The 11,343-nt window shown below is 47.3% G+C and overlaps 1 protein-coding gene across 1 annotated transcript; it reads right to left on the reverse strand.

Annotated features, from left to right (window-relative positions):
• Positions 1-4,665: 4,665 nt before the first annotated feature.
• Positions 4,666-7,334, reverse strand: LOC109879892 (mucin-16). Its single transcript, XM_020472085.2, has 4 exons — positions 6,748-7,334; positions 6,594-6,652; positions 4,923-6,508; positions 4,666-4,739 (listed from the first exon to the last, which is right to left on the reverse strand). The coding sequence occupies exons 1-3, from the start codon at positions 6,768-6,770 to the stop codon at positions 5,070-5,072; spliced, it is 1,521 nt and encodes a 506-aa protein (XP_020327674.1). The 5' UTR covers positions 6,771-7,334; the 3' UTR covers positions 4,666-4,739; positions 4,923-5,069.
• Positions 7,335-11,343: the final 4,009 nt, after the last annotated feature.

Below are 11,343 nucleotides of genomic sequence, written 5' to 3' on the forward strand. Positions count from 1 at the left end.
CAGCTCTGGACTGAGGTAGAAGCTCGGGACTGAGGGGAAGCTCGGGACTGAGGGGAAGCTCGGGACTGAGGGGAAGCTCAGGACTGAGGGGAAGCTCGGGACTGAGGGGTAGCTCAGCACTAAGAGGAAGCCCAGTACTGAGAGGAAGCCCAGTACTGAGAGGAAGCTCAGGCAGGTAGTTGGCTCTGGCAGATCCTGGCTGGCTGGTGGTTCTGGCAGATCCTGGCTGACTGGCGGTTCCGGCAGATCCTGGCTGACTGGCGGATCCTGGCTGAATGGCGGATCCTGGCTGAATGGCGGATCCTGGCTGAATGGCGGATCTGGAAGATCCTGGCTGACTGGCGGATCCTGGTTGACTGGCGGATCTGGAAGATCCTGGCTGACTGGCGGATCCTGGCTGACTGGCGGGGCGGCAGGGTAGCCTAGCGGTTAGAGCGTTGGACTAGTAACCGAAAGGTTGCAAGTTCGAATCCCCGAGCTGACAAGGTACAAATCTGTCGTTCTGTCCCTGAACAGGCAGTTAACCCACTGTTCCTAGGCCATCATTGAAAATAAGAATTTGTTCTTAACTGACTTGCCTAGTAAAATAAAGGTCAAATAAAAAAATTAAAAATCTGGAAGATCATGGCTGACTGGCGGATCCTGGCTGACTGGCGGATCTGGAAGATCATGGCTGACTGGTGGATCCTGGCTGACTGGCGGATCTGGAAGATCATGGCTGACTGGCGGCTCTAGCTGCTCTGGCTGCTCCATGCAGACTGACAGCTCTGGCTGCTCCATGCAGACTGGCAGCTCTGGCTGCTCCATGCAGACTGGCAGCTCTGGTTGCTCCATGCAGACTGGCAGCTCTGGCTGCTCCATGCAGACTGGCAGCTCTGGCTGCTCCATGCAGACTGGCAGCTCTGGCTGCTCCATGCAGCCTAGCAGCTCTGGCTGCTCTGACAGGAGACTCTGGCAGCGCTGGAGAGGAGGAAGGCTCTGGCAGTGCTAAACAGGCGGGAGACTCTGACAGCGCTGGAGAGGAGGAAGGCTCTGGCAGCGCTAAACAGGCGGGAGACGCCGGCAGCGCTGGAGAGGAGGAAGGCTCTGGCAGCGCTAAACAGGCGGGAGACTCCAGCAGCGCTGGAGAGGAAGGCTCTGACAGTGCTAGACAGGCGAGGCGCACTGAAGGCCTGGTGCGTGGTGCTGGCACTGGTGGTACTGGGCCGAGAACACGCACAGGAAGCCTGGGGCGGGGAGCTGCAACCGGAGGACTGGTTGTGAAGGTGGCATAGGATGGACCGGACCGTGAAGGCGTACTGGAGAGCCTGAGAGCAGGGCTGGCACAGGACGTGCAAGGCTAGGGAGGTGCACAGGAGGCCTAGTGCTTGAGGCTGGCACAATCTTCACCAGCCGACTAACACGCACCTCAGGACTAGTATGGAGCGCTGACCCGTCGGGCGAATATCGTACCTAAAGCACCAAACTAGCAACTCCCTCATAACTCTCTCCTCCACTAAACACGTAGTTACGTTCTAGCTGCGGGTCCAGTTCTGACATTGTGTATAGGCCTAGTTGAGGCGACCCCGAATCCCAAGTTTCGTCTCGATAGGTCATTCGGTGCCCGAGCAAGACCTTAATTGGTGCTGAAAAATCCACTTTTTTCCATGCCTTGCTACGGGGTCCTTGAATGAGCTATCGGACAGAAACGTTGGGGTCCGTCTCTATGGGCCGAGCCGGTTTCAATGGACCTAATCTTGCGACTCTGGGACTTTTCTAAATGTCGTCATTTCCCTAATGGTCTAAATGAATTCAAGTCATTGCAAATGTATGAGGCTGTTTCTCTGTCAAGGAACCTTCTAGAGCCACATAACTCACCACGCACTATCGACCTTAGCTGTAGAACAGGTTTCTAAAGTTTCAGAACTCTATGTCTGACGGTTCTTTAGTAGTTCGAACAAAGTTAACTATTGCAGGCTCTACACACCACACTGTGTCCCCCCGTCCAAGCTGTGTGTGTGTGTGTGTGTGTGAGTTTTTCTTGGAAATTTTACGGGAGACATGACTGATTTACAGTTCATGAGGGTTGCCTAATCACACATATGAAGTTTTGGAAAGATCTGACTTTTTTAACCCTTTGAAACAGCCCATATGACACCAATTATGGCACTTCCGGTTGGCACAGGAAGCTAAAAGTAAACACATATCCTCATTGGGTTATTTTGTTACAGAATCCTGAGTTTTAAGTCTTTACGTTAAGAACTGACTGATTTACACAGGGTTGAATGCACAATTTCTATCAAACATCAGGTTAGGTATGGAAAAACACTTTTTTTAACCACCTCCTGTTTCTTGAGGAAGCTTAGAATCGACACAGGTAGACCTCATAGTGGCCTGATAGATTGACATCGAAGACAGGTTCATAAGGCCATATTAACCCACATAGGCTCTAGGTCGAATTTAGGGGAGCAGGCAATGTATTCCTATAAGGAGAGATGTCATTGTAATCTGTGAGATCCAGAAACCCTGATTAACCCTGATTCTCTCTCATGCCGTCCCTGGAAGGGGTGCGTCACCTGAGTGGGTTGATTCACTGATGTGGTCATCCTGTCTGGGTTGGCGCCCCCCCTTGGGTTGTGCCATGGCGGAGATCTTTGTGGGCTATACTCGGCCCTGTCTCAGGATGGTAAGTTGGTGGTTGAAGATATCCCTCTAGTGGTGTGGGGGCTGTGCTTTGGCAAAGTGGGTGGGGTTATATCCTTCCTGTTTGGCCCTGTCCGGGGGTGTCCTCGGATGGGTCCACAGTGTCTCCTGACCCCTCCTGTCTCAGCCTCCAGTATTTATGCTGCAGTAGTTTATGTGCCGGGGGGCTAGGGTCAGTTTGTTATATCTGGAGTACTTCTCCTGTCCTATTCGGTGTCCTGTGTGAATCTAAGTGTGCGTTCACTAATTCTCTCCTTCTCTCTCTCGGAGGACCTGAGCCCTAGGACCATGCCCCAGGATTACCTGACATGATGACTCCTTGCTGTCCCCAGTCCATCTGACCGTGCTGCTGCTCCAGTTTCAACTGTTCTGCCTTATTATTATACGACCATGCTGGTCATTTATGAACATTTGAACATCTTGGCCATGTTCTGTTATAATCTCCACCCGGCACAGCCAGAAGAGGACTGGCCACCCCACATAGCCTGGTTCCTCTCTAGGTTTCTTCCTAGGTTTTGGCCTTTCTAGGGAGTTTTTCCTAGCCACCGTGCTTCTACACCTGCATTGCTTGCTGTTTGGGGTTTTAGGCTGGGTTTCTGTACAACACTTTGAGATATCAGCTGATGTACGAAGGGCTATATAAATACATTTGATTTGATTTTGATTTGATTAACCGTTAAAGGTTAATGCCACACGGTCAAGGTTAGGCTTGCACAGATCGGGAGGACCTCAGGAACGTACCTGAGGTCGAATTGTGCTTCTCACCCTAACGGTTCTCTCACTGTCACCCAAAAGCAAATGAAATTTAGGGCCAGGCTTAATTTTGGGCCTACGGTCAAGCGGGGCAACTCATTGAACTCTGCACGGCCTTGAGAATATGGAAATGCCATCGCAGGCTCTGTGTGTCTTTAAGCACCGCACTTTGTCACTCCATCCTTGCTGTGGTATGTGTGTGTGTGTGAGAGAGTGAGCTTTTCATTTACATCTGTTTGGAGGAATGACTGCTTTACAGTTCATGAGGGTTACCTAGTTTTGGAAATATGTAACTTTTTTAACCCTTTGAAACAGACACTGTGACCCCAATTAAAGGCACTTCTGGTTGGCACAGGAAGCTAAAAGTGTGTGACAGAGGTTTTCTTTGACATCTGTTCGAGGAATAACTGATTTACAGTTCATGAGGGTTGCCTAATAACCCATGTGAAGTTTTGAAAATATCAGACCTTTTTAACCCTTCGAAACAACACCTATGACACCATTTTAAGGCACTTCCAGTTTACACAGGAAGCTGAAAGTGAACACATATCCTCCTTGGGGTAGGCACTTATGGAATATTGAGTTACGTCTTTATGTTAAGAACTGAACTGACTAAAAAAAAGATTTGTCTGGATAAATGGCTGGTTCTTTTTTTATTGACACCGTAGGTTCATTTACTTTGACGTGAAGCGGAGAATTTGCTCTATTTTCATTTTTGACCTTTGAGGCCTGGACGCCATCTTGTTCGGGGCCAACTGCCCATTATGCCAAACCTATGCTCACCAAGTTGCGTCTTCAAAGTCTTTTCCGTTTAGGAGATAAGGCCACGTCGTGATTGGTGATGTTTTGTACGTTTGCAATATGAGTCCACTCGCCCTCGCGGGATTTACCGGGACAGTGAGAAAAAAAAGGACCAAAATTTGGGTGGAGAAAAATGTTAATTTACTTTTTTGGAGAGGGGGGGGGGTTAATGAAATACTTCAGAGAACTTGAGGGTTTAGTGAGATAGAAAGCAAGTGCATTAGAGTCACCATTAATATTAAGGGCATCAGGCCCAAAACTCTGATTCAGGCTCATTGAGTGTAGAGGTCCAGTGATGCAAAAGATCCTGTCAAATGCCAGAGAGCCAACATTTCTTCTACTGGAACAAGCAACCTAATTACCACAACACTGACATCCCTTTGAAGGCATTAAAAACATCTGTCTGAAAACACTTAAATAGATGAAGACTAATATGTATTAGTACATTTTATTTAAAACAATTGAAGTAGAGAAGTCCTGACAACACTTCCAGGTCATAGCACCTAGAAGAGAAAACGATTAGTAACAAGCATACATGAAAGCAAAGACAGGTGCCAAGGCTGCATTTACACAGGCAGCCAAATTCTGATCTTTTGACTAAGCCAATCACAAAAAGAGCAATGAACTGCCTATGTAAACCTAAACAGCCCAAATGGCATAAAAATACAGAGAAACTGAAATCTCACCTCAACTGGTGGCTACAGATCCCACTTCATCATGTTCTGGACTCAATTTAGGTTGTGCTAGGGCCTTTCTGCTTGGCAGATAGTGGTTGGGCTGTGGCTTGCTGATACTTGAAGAGCTGGGTTGAGTGGCTAGGGGAGGCACTACTCCTACCGAGTAGGGTCTTTGAGCCGGTGGATTGTAGATCCGCCGTACAATTCTGGGATGCTGTGCATGATGGTCAGGCCAAAGCGGCGAAGGTTGATCGAGCTGGCACTGCTGGTCCTGCTCTGGGTAGGGCCATAGCTGCTAGACAAGAGGCTCTGGGTGGGACGTCTGGCAGAGCTAGTGTTGGACTTCACTGCATTGAACAAATAGCTGGGCCTGTAGCTCCCCCACTGAGCAGACATTTGTCCGTACTTCCCTTGGGCAGGTTTTGCAAGGAGATTCTGGCTGTATGTTGAACCCCTTCCACCTTGGTTAGAGGTAAACAGGCTTTGGCTTGGTGTTGCACCAAGGTCAGAGCCAGGCTTGTAGGCGCCGTAGGAGTTTCCACTAGCTGTAGAGCTGGGGTGAAAAAGACTGGAGCGAGAGGCCAGGCTAGAAGTAGGCATGCCGCGACTTGAGGTAGAGGCTCCATCTATTCTCTGGCCAGAGGTTTGGGCATATTGATTGGAAGTTGAAACACTTCTACTGGCAGAGTTGCTCTGGTATTGCATGACATCTTGGGAGAAGCTAGGCTTGTAGCTTTTTGTTGCACTCCCACCTTCAGTAGAACCAAAACTCAGAGGACCTGGTCTAAATGAAGTTTGTGAAGAGCCACTTGAGGGAACTTCACGGTCAGGAGTGGAAATTGACCGGGCAGAGATCTCCATTGGTCCCTTGAAAGCCAAGGAAGGGAAGCTGCTCCCTTGCTTCAGGTCCTGGACATAGTGGGTGAGGGAGGTGGTGTGGGTGGCAGTTTGACCATAGAGGCTTGGGGCTCCTCTACTCCGAGTCTGGACAAGGCCTTGGTTGGGTTGTCTGGAGGTGGAGAACTTGAATTCACTCTGGGTAGAGCCATAGTTAGGAGTAGATGGTTTCAGGTTAGAGGCAGTTCTACTCTGGACATTAAACACAACATCAGGATTCTGGACTAGTCCAGAGCTGCCGGAGTGAGGCTGTACAGTACGAAGAGTGTTGGCCTGGATTCTCTTTACCTCCCAACTTGAAACTGGCCTTAATGCACTGGGGTCAGTGACACTTTGACCATAGGTTCTGCTGGCCTTGGTTTGATGCTTGTTGTGGGCGACAGAGGATCCACTGGCTATAGAACCAGAGAGGCTAATGTCAGTATTCTTGGCACGGGTCCTCTTACCCTTTGTCTGGGCGGAGGTAAAGCTGCTGGGGATAGATCCAGAGCCCCTTGGGGCTGGCTGGAGGGAGCTTGGAGCAAAGCCTCCGAGTGTGTTGTATCCAGTCCCGCGGTAAGTAGCTTCACTCTGGACCGAACCAGAAGTGTGAGAGGCTGGTCTGAATTGATCCTGGGGATAGCTGCCACCTGTTTGCCTCTGCTCAACTTCCATTCTGGAAGAGCCAGAAAACCCATAGCCTCTTACTCTCTGGGCATCTAAACAGAAGGGAAGTTATAGAGTCAGTGCCAAACTTGAAGGTTGGTCTGACAAAAGTGACAACGTTTTGTGTTCATGCCTTACCACGTGGAGCCCATGTAAAACTTGAGTGTTCTGCAAACAATGAGCAAAGGAACACAATCCTGTCAAGAAAAGAAGTTGCCATTACACATCAATATTCCAAATACAAGTAGCAATCTTGCAGTTGACCTGAAACACATTGGTCAAAGAATCTTACCCCAAATTAATTCCAAAAGCCATATCAAAGCCTTAAACCACCAACAGCCCAGACAAAGCAATACTGAAATACTCTCAGTGCCTTACTGCCATGCTTAGTTGACATACCAGCGTGGTGTGTATTTATTGCCTGAACCTGCAGTTGCCATCCAATCACTGGCTTATTGATTGATCATTCTCAGCTGTATGTCTTTGTGGAGCGGACAGATTTGAAAACAACCAAGGTGAGGACAGAGGACGCCAAGAGTTAAGGAAAGATTTTTGAAATTCACACAAAGAGGGCTAACGTTATGACACCACAGTGACATGCAGATGAACATGATCAATCAATCAAACAGTGATGACAACTGGCTGTTCAGGCTATAAATATACACTCAGCTGATATATCAACAACTCAAGGCAGTAAGGCAGCGTTTACACAGGCAGCACAATTCTGATCTTGTTTTTCACTAATGAATCTTTTGACAAATCAGATCTGCTCTGAAAAAGAGCTGATTTGAAAAGATCTGATGTGATTGGTCAAAAGACAAATGAGTAAAAAAAGGATCTGAATTGGTCTGCCTGTGTAAAAGCAGCCTAAGTTAGCGAGCTGGCAGCTATTGCGTTGTCTCCTCTGTAGGGTTCTGTAGTACTTCATTTAAATATAGCTTTTGGAATACATTTTGGTTACAATGTTTGGGGAAAAAGTGTTTCATATCTACTGAAAAGTTGCTGCTTGTGAAATATGATGTGTAATTTCTCTTTTGGCTTTTACGTGATTTAACTTGTACAATTTATTCTCTTGACAGAATTTGTTTGTTTTGTTCATTGTTTGCAAAAATTCAAATCAAATGTTATTGGTCACATACACATTGTTAGCAGATGTTAATGCGAGTGTAGCGAAATGCTTGTGCTTCTAGTTCCGACTATGCAGTAAAATCTAACTAAGTAAGTAATCTAACAATTTCAACTACCTTATACAAAAACAACTACCTTATACACACAAATACACACAAATGTAAAGGGATGAATAAGAATATGTACATATACAAATATGGATGAGCGATGGCGTGCGTCATAGGCAAGATGCAGTAGATGGTGTAGAATACAGTATATACATATGAGATGAGTAATGTAGGACCGTTTTTTCGAAAATCTTTGATTTTTGTGTCAATTACACATGTATAAGAACTGTATGAATAAACTTTTGTCAAATTTCATTATTATTTTTTAAAACTTGTCTATAGTGCATATTTTTTTGTCCATTTGCAATATGATTTCATAGAAAGTCAAAAGTCACAGTTTTTTTTGTTTGCCAAATGCCATAAGAAATGTCCAAATGCAATATTAAAGATTTGAAAATGGCAAATCAGGATGTTATGTCCATATGCCATGTACGATAAATGGAAGTCGGTTTACAAACCCAAAAGTCGGTGAACCATGTCCAAAAGGCATTTATACTGCCAAAATGATATATAGCACTATGTTAAGCCATGAATCAACCTAGATGGTCTATTTGTCATGTATGATGAGGGAGAAGTGGGACTGTTGTTTTTTAATAATTCTTTGAAAAACGTCTATCCTATTGGATGGGTAGGGGTGCTCCCTACCCAACCCTGGACCCCTTGCTACCCCGTAATGGTATTTAAAACCATTTTAAAAATGTGCTCCTGGTAACCCAGACAGAACCCCCCCCCCCCCCCCAAGGTGCGGACTCCCGGCCACACACCTAAACCCATAGGGGAGGGTCCGGGTGGGCGTCTGTCCACGGTGGCGGCTCTGGCTCGGGACGTGGACCCCACTCCAACCAAGTCTTAGTCCCCTTGTAACGCGTCCTTTGATTGGCGACCCTCGCCGCCGACCTTGTCCTAGTAAACCTCACCAAGGACGCCACTGGACTGAGGGGCAGCTCTGGACTGAGGTAGAAGCTCGGGACTGCGTGCGTGCGTGCGTGCGTGCGTGCGTGTGTGTGTGTGTGTGTGTGTGTGTGTGTGTATAGTGTATAGTGTGTGTGTGTGTGTGTATAGTGTATAGTGTGTGTGTGTGTGTGTGTGTGTGTGTGTGTGTGTGTGTGTGTGTGTGTGTGTGTGTGTGTGTGTGTGTGTGTGTGTGTGTGTGTGCGTGTGCGTGTGCGCGTGCGTGTGTGTGTGTGAGAGAGAGCTTTTCTTTCACATCTGTTTGGACAAATGACTGATTTACAGTTCATGAGGCTTAATCACACAAATTAAGTTTTGAAAAAATCGGACCTTTTTAACCCTTCGAAACAGCACCTATGACACCATTTTAAGGCACTTCCCGTTTACACAGGAAGCTGAAAGTAAACACATATCCTCCTTGGGGTAGGCTCTTATAGAATATTGAGTTTTAAGTCTTTATGTTAAGAACTGACTTATCTACAGAGGGTTGAATGAGTGTGTGTTATTTCAGAAAATCACAGAAAATCACAGAAATCTCGCATAGCTCGGAAACACAATTCAAAAAGATTCGTCTGAACAAGCTGCAACAGGATCTGTAACTTAAAAAAAAAAGATTACTGGCTGGATAAATGGCTGGTTCTTTTTTTATTGACACCGTAGGTTCATTTACTTTGACGTGAAGCGGAGAAATTATTGCTCTATTTTCATTTTTTTACCTTTAATCCCGTTGAGGCCTGGACGCCATCTTGTTCGGGGCCAACTGCCCATTATGCCAAACCTATGCTCACCAAGTTTCGTCTTCAAAGTCTTTTCCGTTTAGGACATGAGGCCACGTCGTGATTGGTGATGTTTTGTACATTTGCGATATCCACTCGCCCTCTTGTGGGATTTACCGACAGCGAAAAAATGACAAAAATTTGAACGTATTAAATGTAAACCGAATGTCCGAGAGACTTCGTTTGATGACTTCCTGGAAGATCCGGCCCTGCTGCATGGCCCGCCGCTGTCCGCCAATTTGAGAAATGTTGTCGCACATCTAGTAAGGGACCGTACATTTGCAATGTGGACTTTCTCACTAACCATATGGCAAATGTCAAAATGTTCCCTTAAGGTATGTTAGGTTGTTGGTGATGTGGACACCAAGGAACCTGAAGCTCTCAACCTCCTCCACCACAGGCCCATCAATGAAAATGGGGGAGTGCTCGGTCCTCCTTTTCCTTTAGTCCACAATCATCTGCTTTGTCTTGATCATGTAGAGGGAGAGGTTGTTGTCCTGGCACCACATGGCCAGGTCTCTGACTTCCTCCCTATAGGCCGTCTCATCATTGTCAGTGATCAGGCCTACCACTGTTGTGTCATCGGGAAACTTAATGATGGTGTTGGAGTTGTGCCTGGCCATGCAGTCATGAGTAAACAGGGAGTACAGGAGGGGACTGAGCACGCACCCCTGAGGGGCCCTCGTGTTGAGGATCAGCGTGGCGGATGTGTTTGCAACCTACCCTTATCACCTGGGGGCGGCCCATCAGGAAGTCCAGGATCCAGTTGCAGAGGGAGGTGTTTAGTCCCAGGGTCCTTAGCTTAGTGATGAGCTTTGAGGGCACTATGGTGTTGAACAATAGTCAGTGAATAGCATTCTGACATAGGTGTTCCTTTTGTCAAGGTGTGAAAGGGCAGTGTGAAGTGCAATATAGTTTGCATCATCTGTGGATCTGTCGCGGCGGTATGCAAATTGGAGTGGGTCTAGGGTTTCTGGGATTATGGTGTTGATGTGAGCCATGACCAGCCTTTCAAAGAATTTCTTGGCTACAGATTTATATCTATTATTTTACCAGGTAAGTTGACTGAGAACACGTTCTCACTTACAGCAATGACCTGGGGAATAGTTACAGGGGAGAGGAGGGGGATGAAAGAGCCAATTGTAAACTGGGGATTATTAGGTGACCGTGATGGTTTGAGGGCCAGATTGGGAATTTAGACAGGACACCGGGGTTAACACCCCTACTATTACAATAAGTGCCATGGGATCTTTAATGACCTCAGAGAGTCAGGACACCCGTTTAACATCCCATCCGAAAGACGGCACCCTACACAGGGCATTATCCCCAATCACTGCTCTGGGGCATTGGGATACTTTTTAGACCTTTTAGGCCTCCTACTGGCCCTCCAACAGCACTTCCAGCAGCATATGGTCTCCCATCCAGGGACTGACCAGGACCAACCCTGCTTAGCTTCAGAAGCAAGCCAGCAGTGGTGAGTGCTACGAGTCAGTAGTCATTTAGGAAGGTTTGTCAAGCGCTGATCTGTTTCACCTGTCTTTGTCCTCGTCTCCACCCCCCTCCAGGTGTCGCCCAACATCCCCATTATCCCCTGTGTTTTTATACCTGTGTTCTCTGTTTGTCTGTTGCCAGTTTGTCAAGTCAACCAGCGTTTGTCCTGTCAGCTCCTGCTTTTCCCAGCCTCTCTTTTTCTCGCCCTCCTGGTCTTGACCCTCACCTGTCTCGTCTCTGTACCCGCCTGCCTGACAACTCTGCCTGCCCCTGACCCTGAGCCTGCCTGACAACTCTGCCTGCCCCTGACCCTGAGCCTGCCTGACAACTCTGCCTGCCGACCCTTGCCCCATCTCTGGATTATTGACCCCTGCCTCCCTTGACCTGTCTCTAGCCTGCCCCTTGGAATGTTAAACTGTTGTTTATTCAACATGT

This window comes from Oncorhynchus kisutch, linkage group LG13, assembly GCF_002021735.2.
Source record: "Oncorhynchus kisutch isolate 150728-3 linkage group LG13, Okis_V2, whole genome shotgun sequence".
In the NCBI taxonomy this organism is placed as follows: Eukaryota; Metazoa; Chordata; class Actinopteri; order Salmoniformes; family Salmonidae; genus Oncorhynchus; species Oncorhynchus kisutch.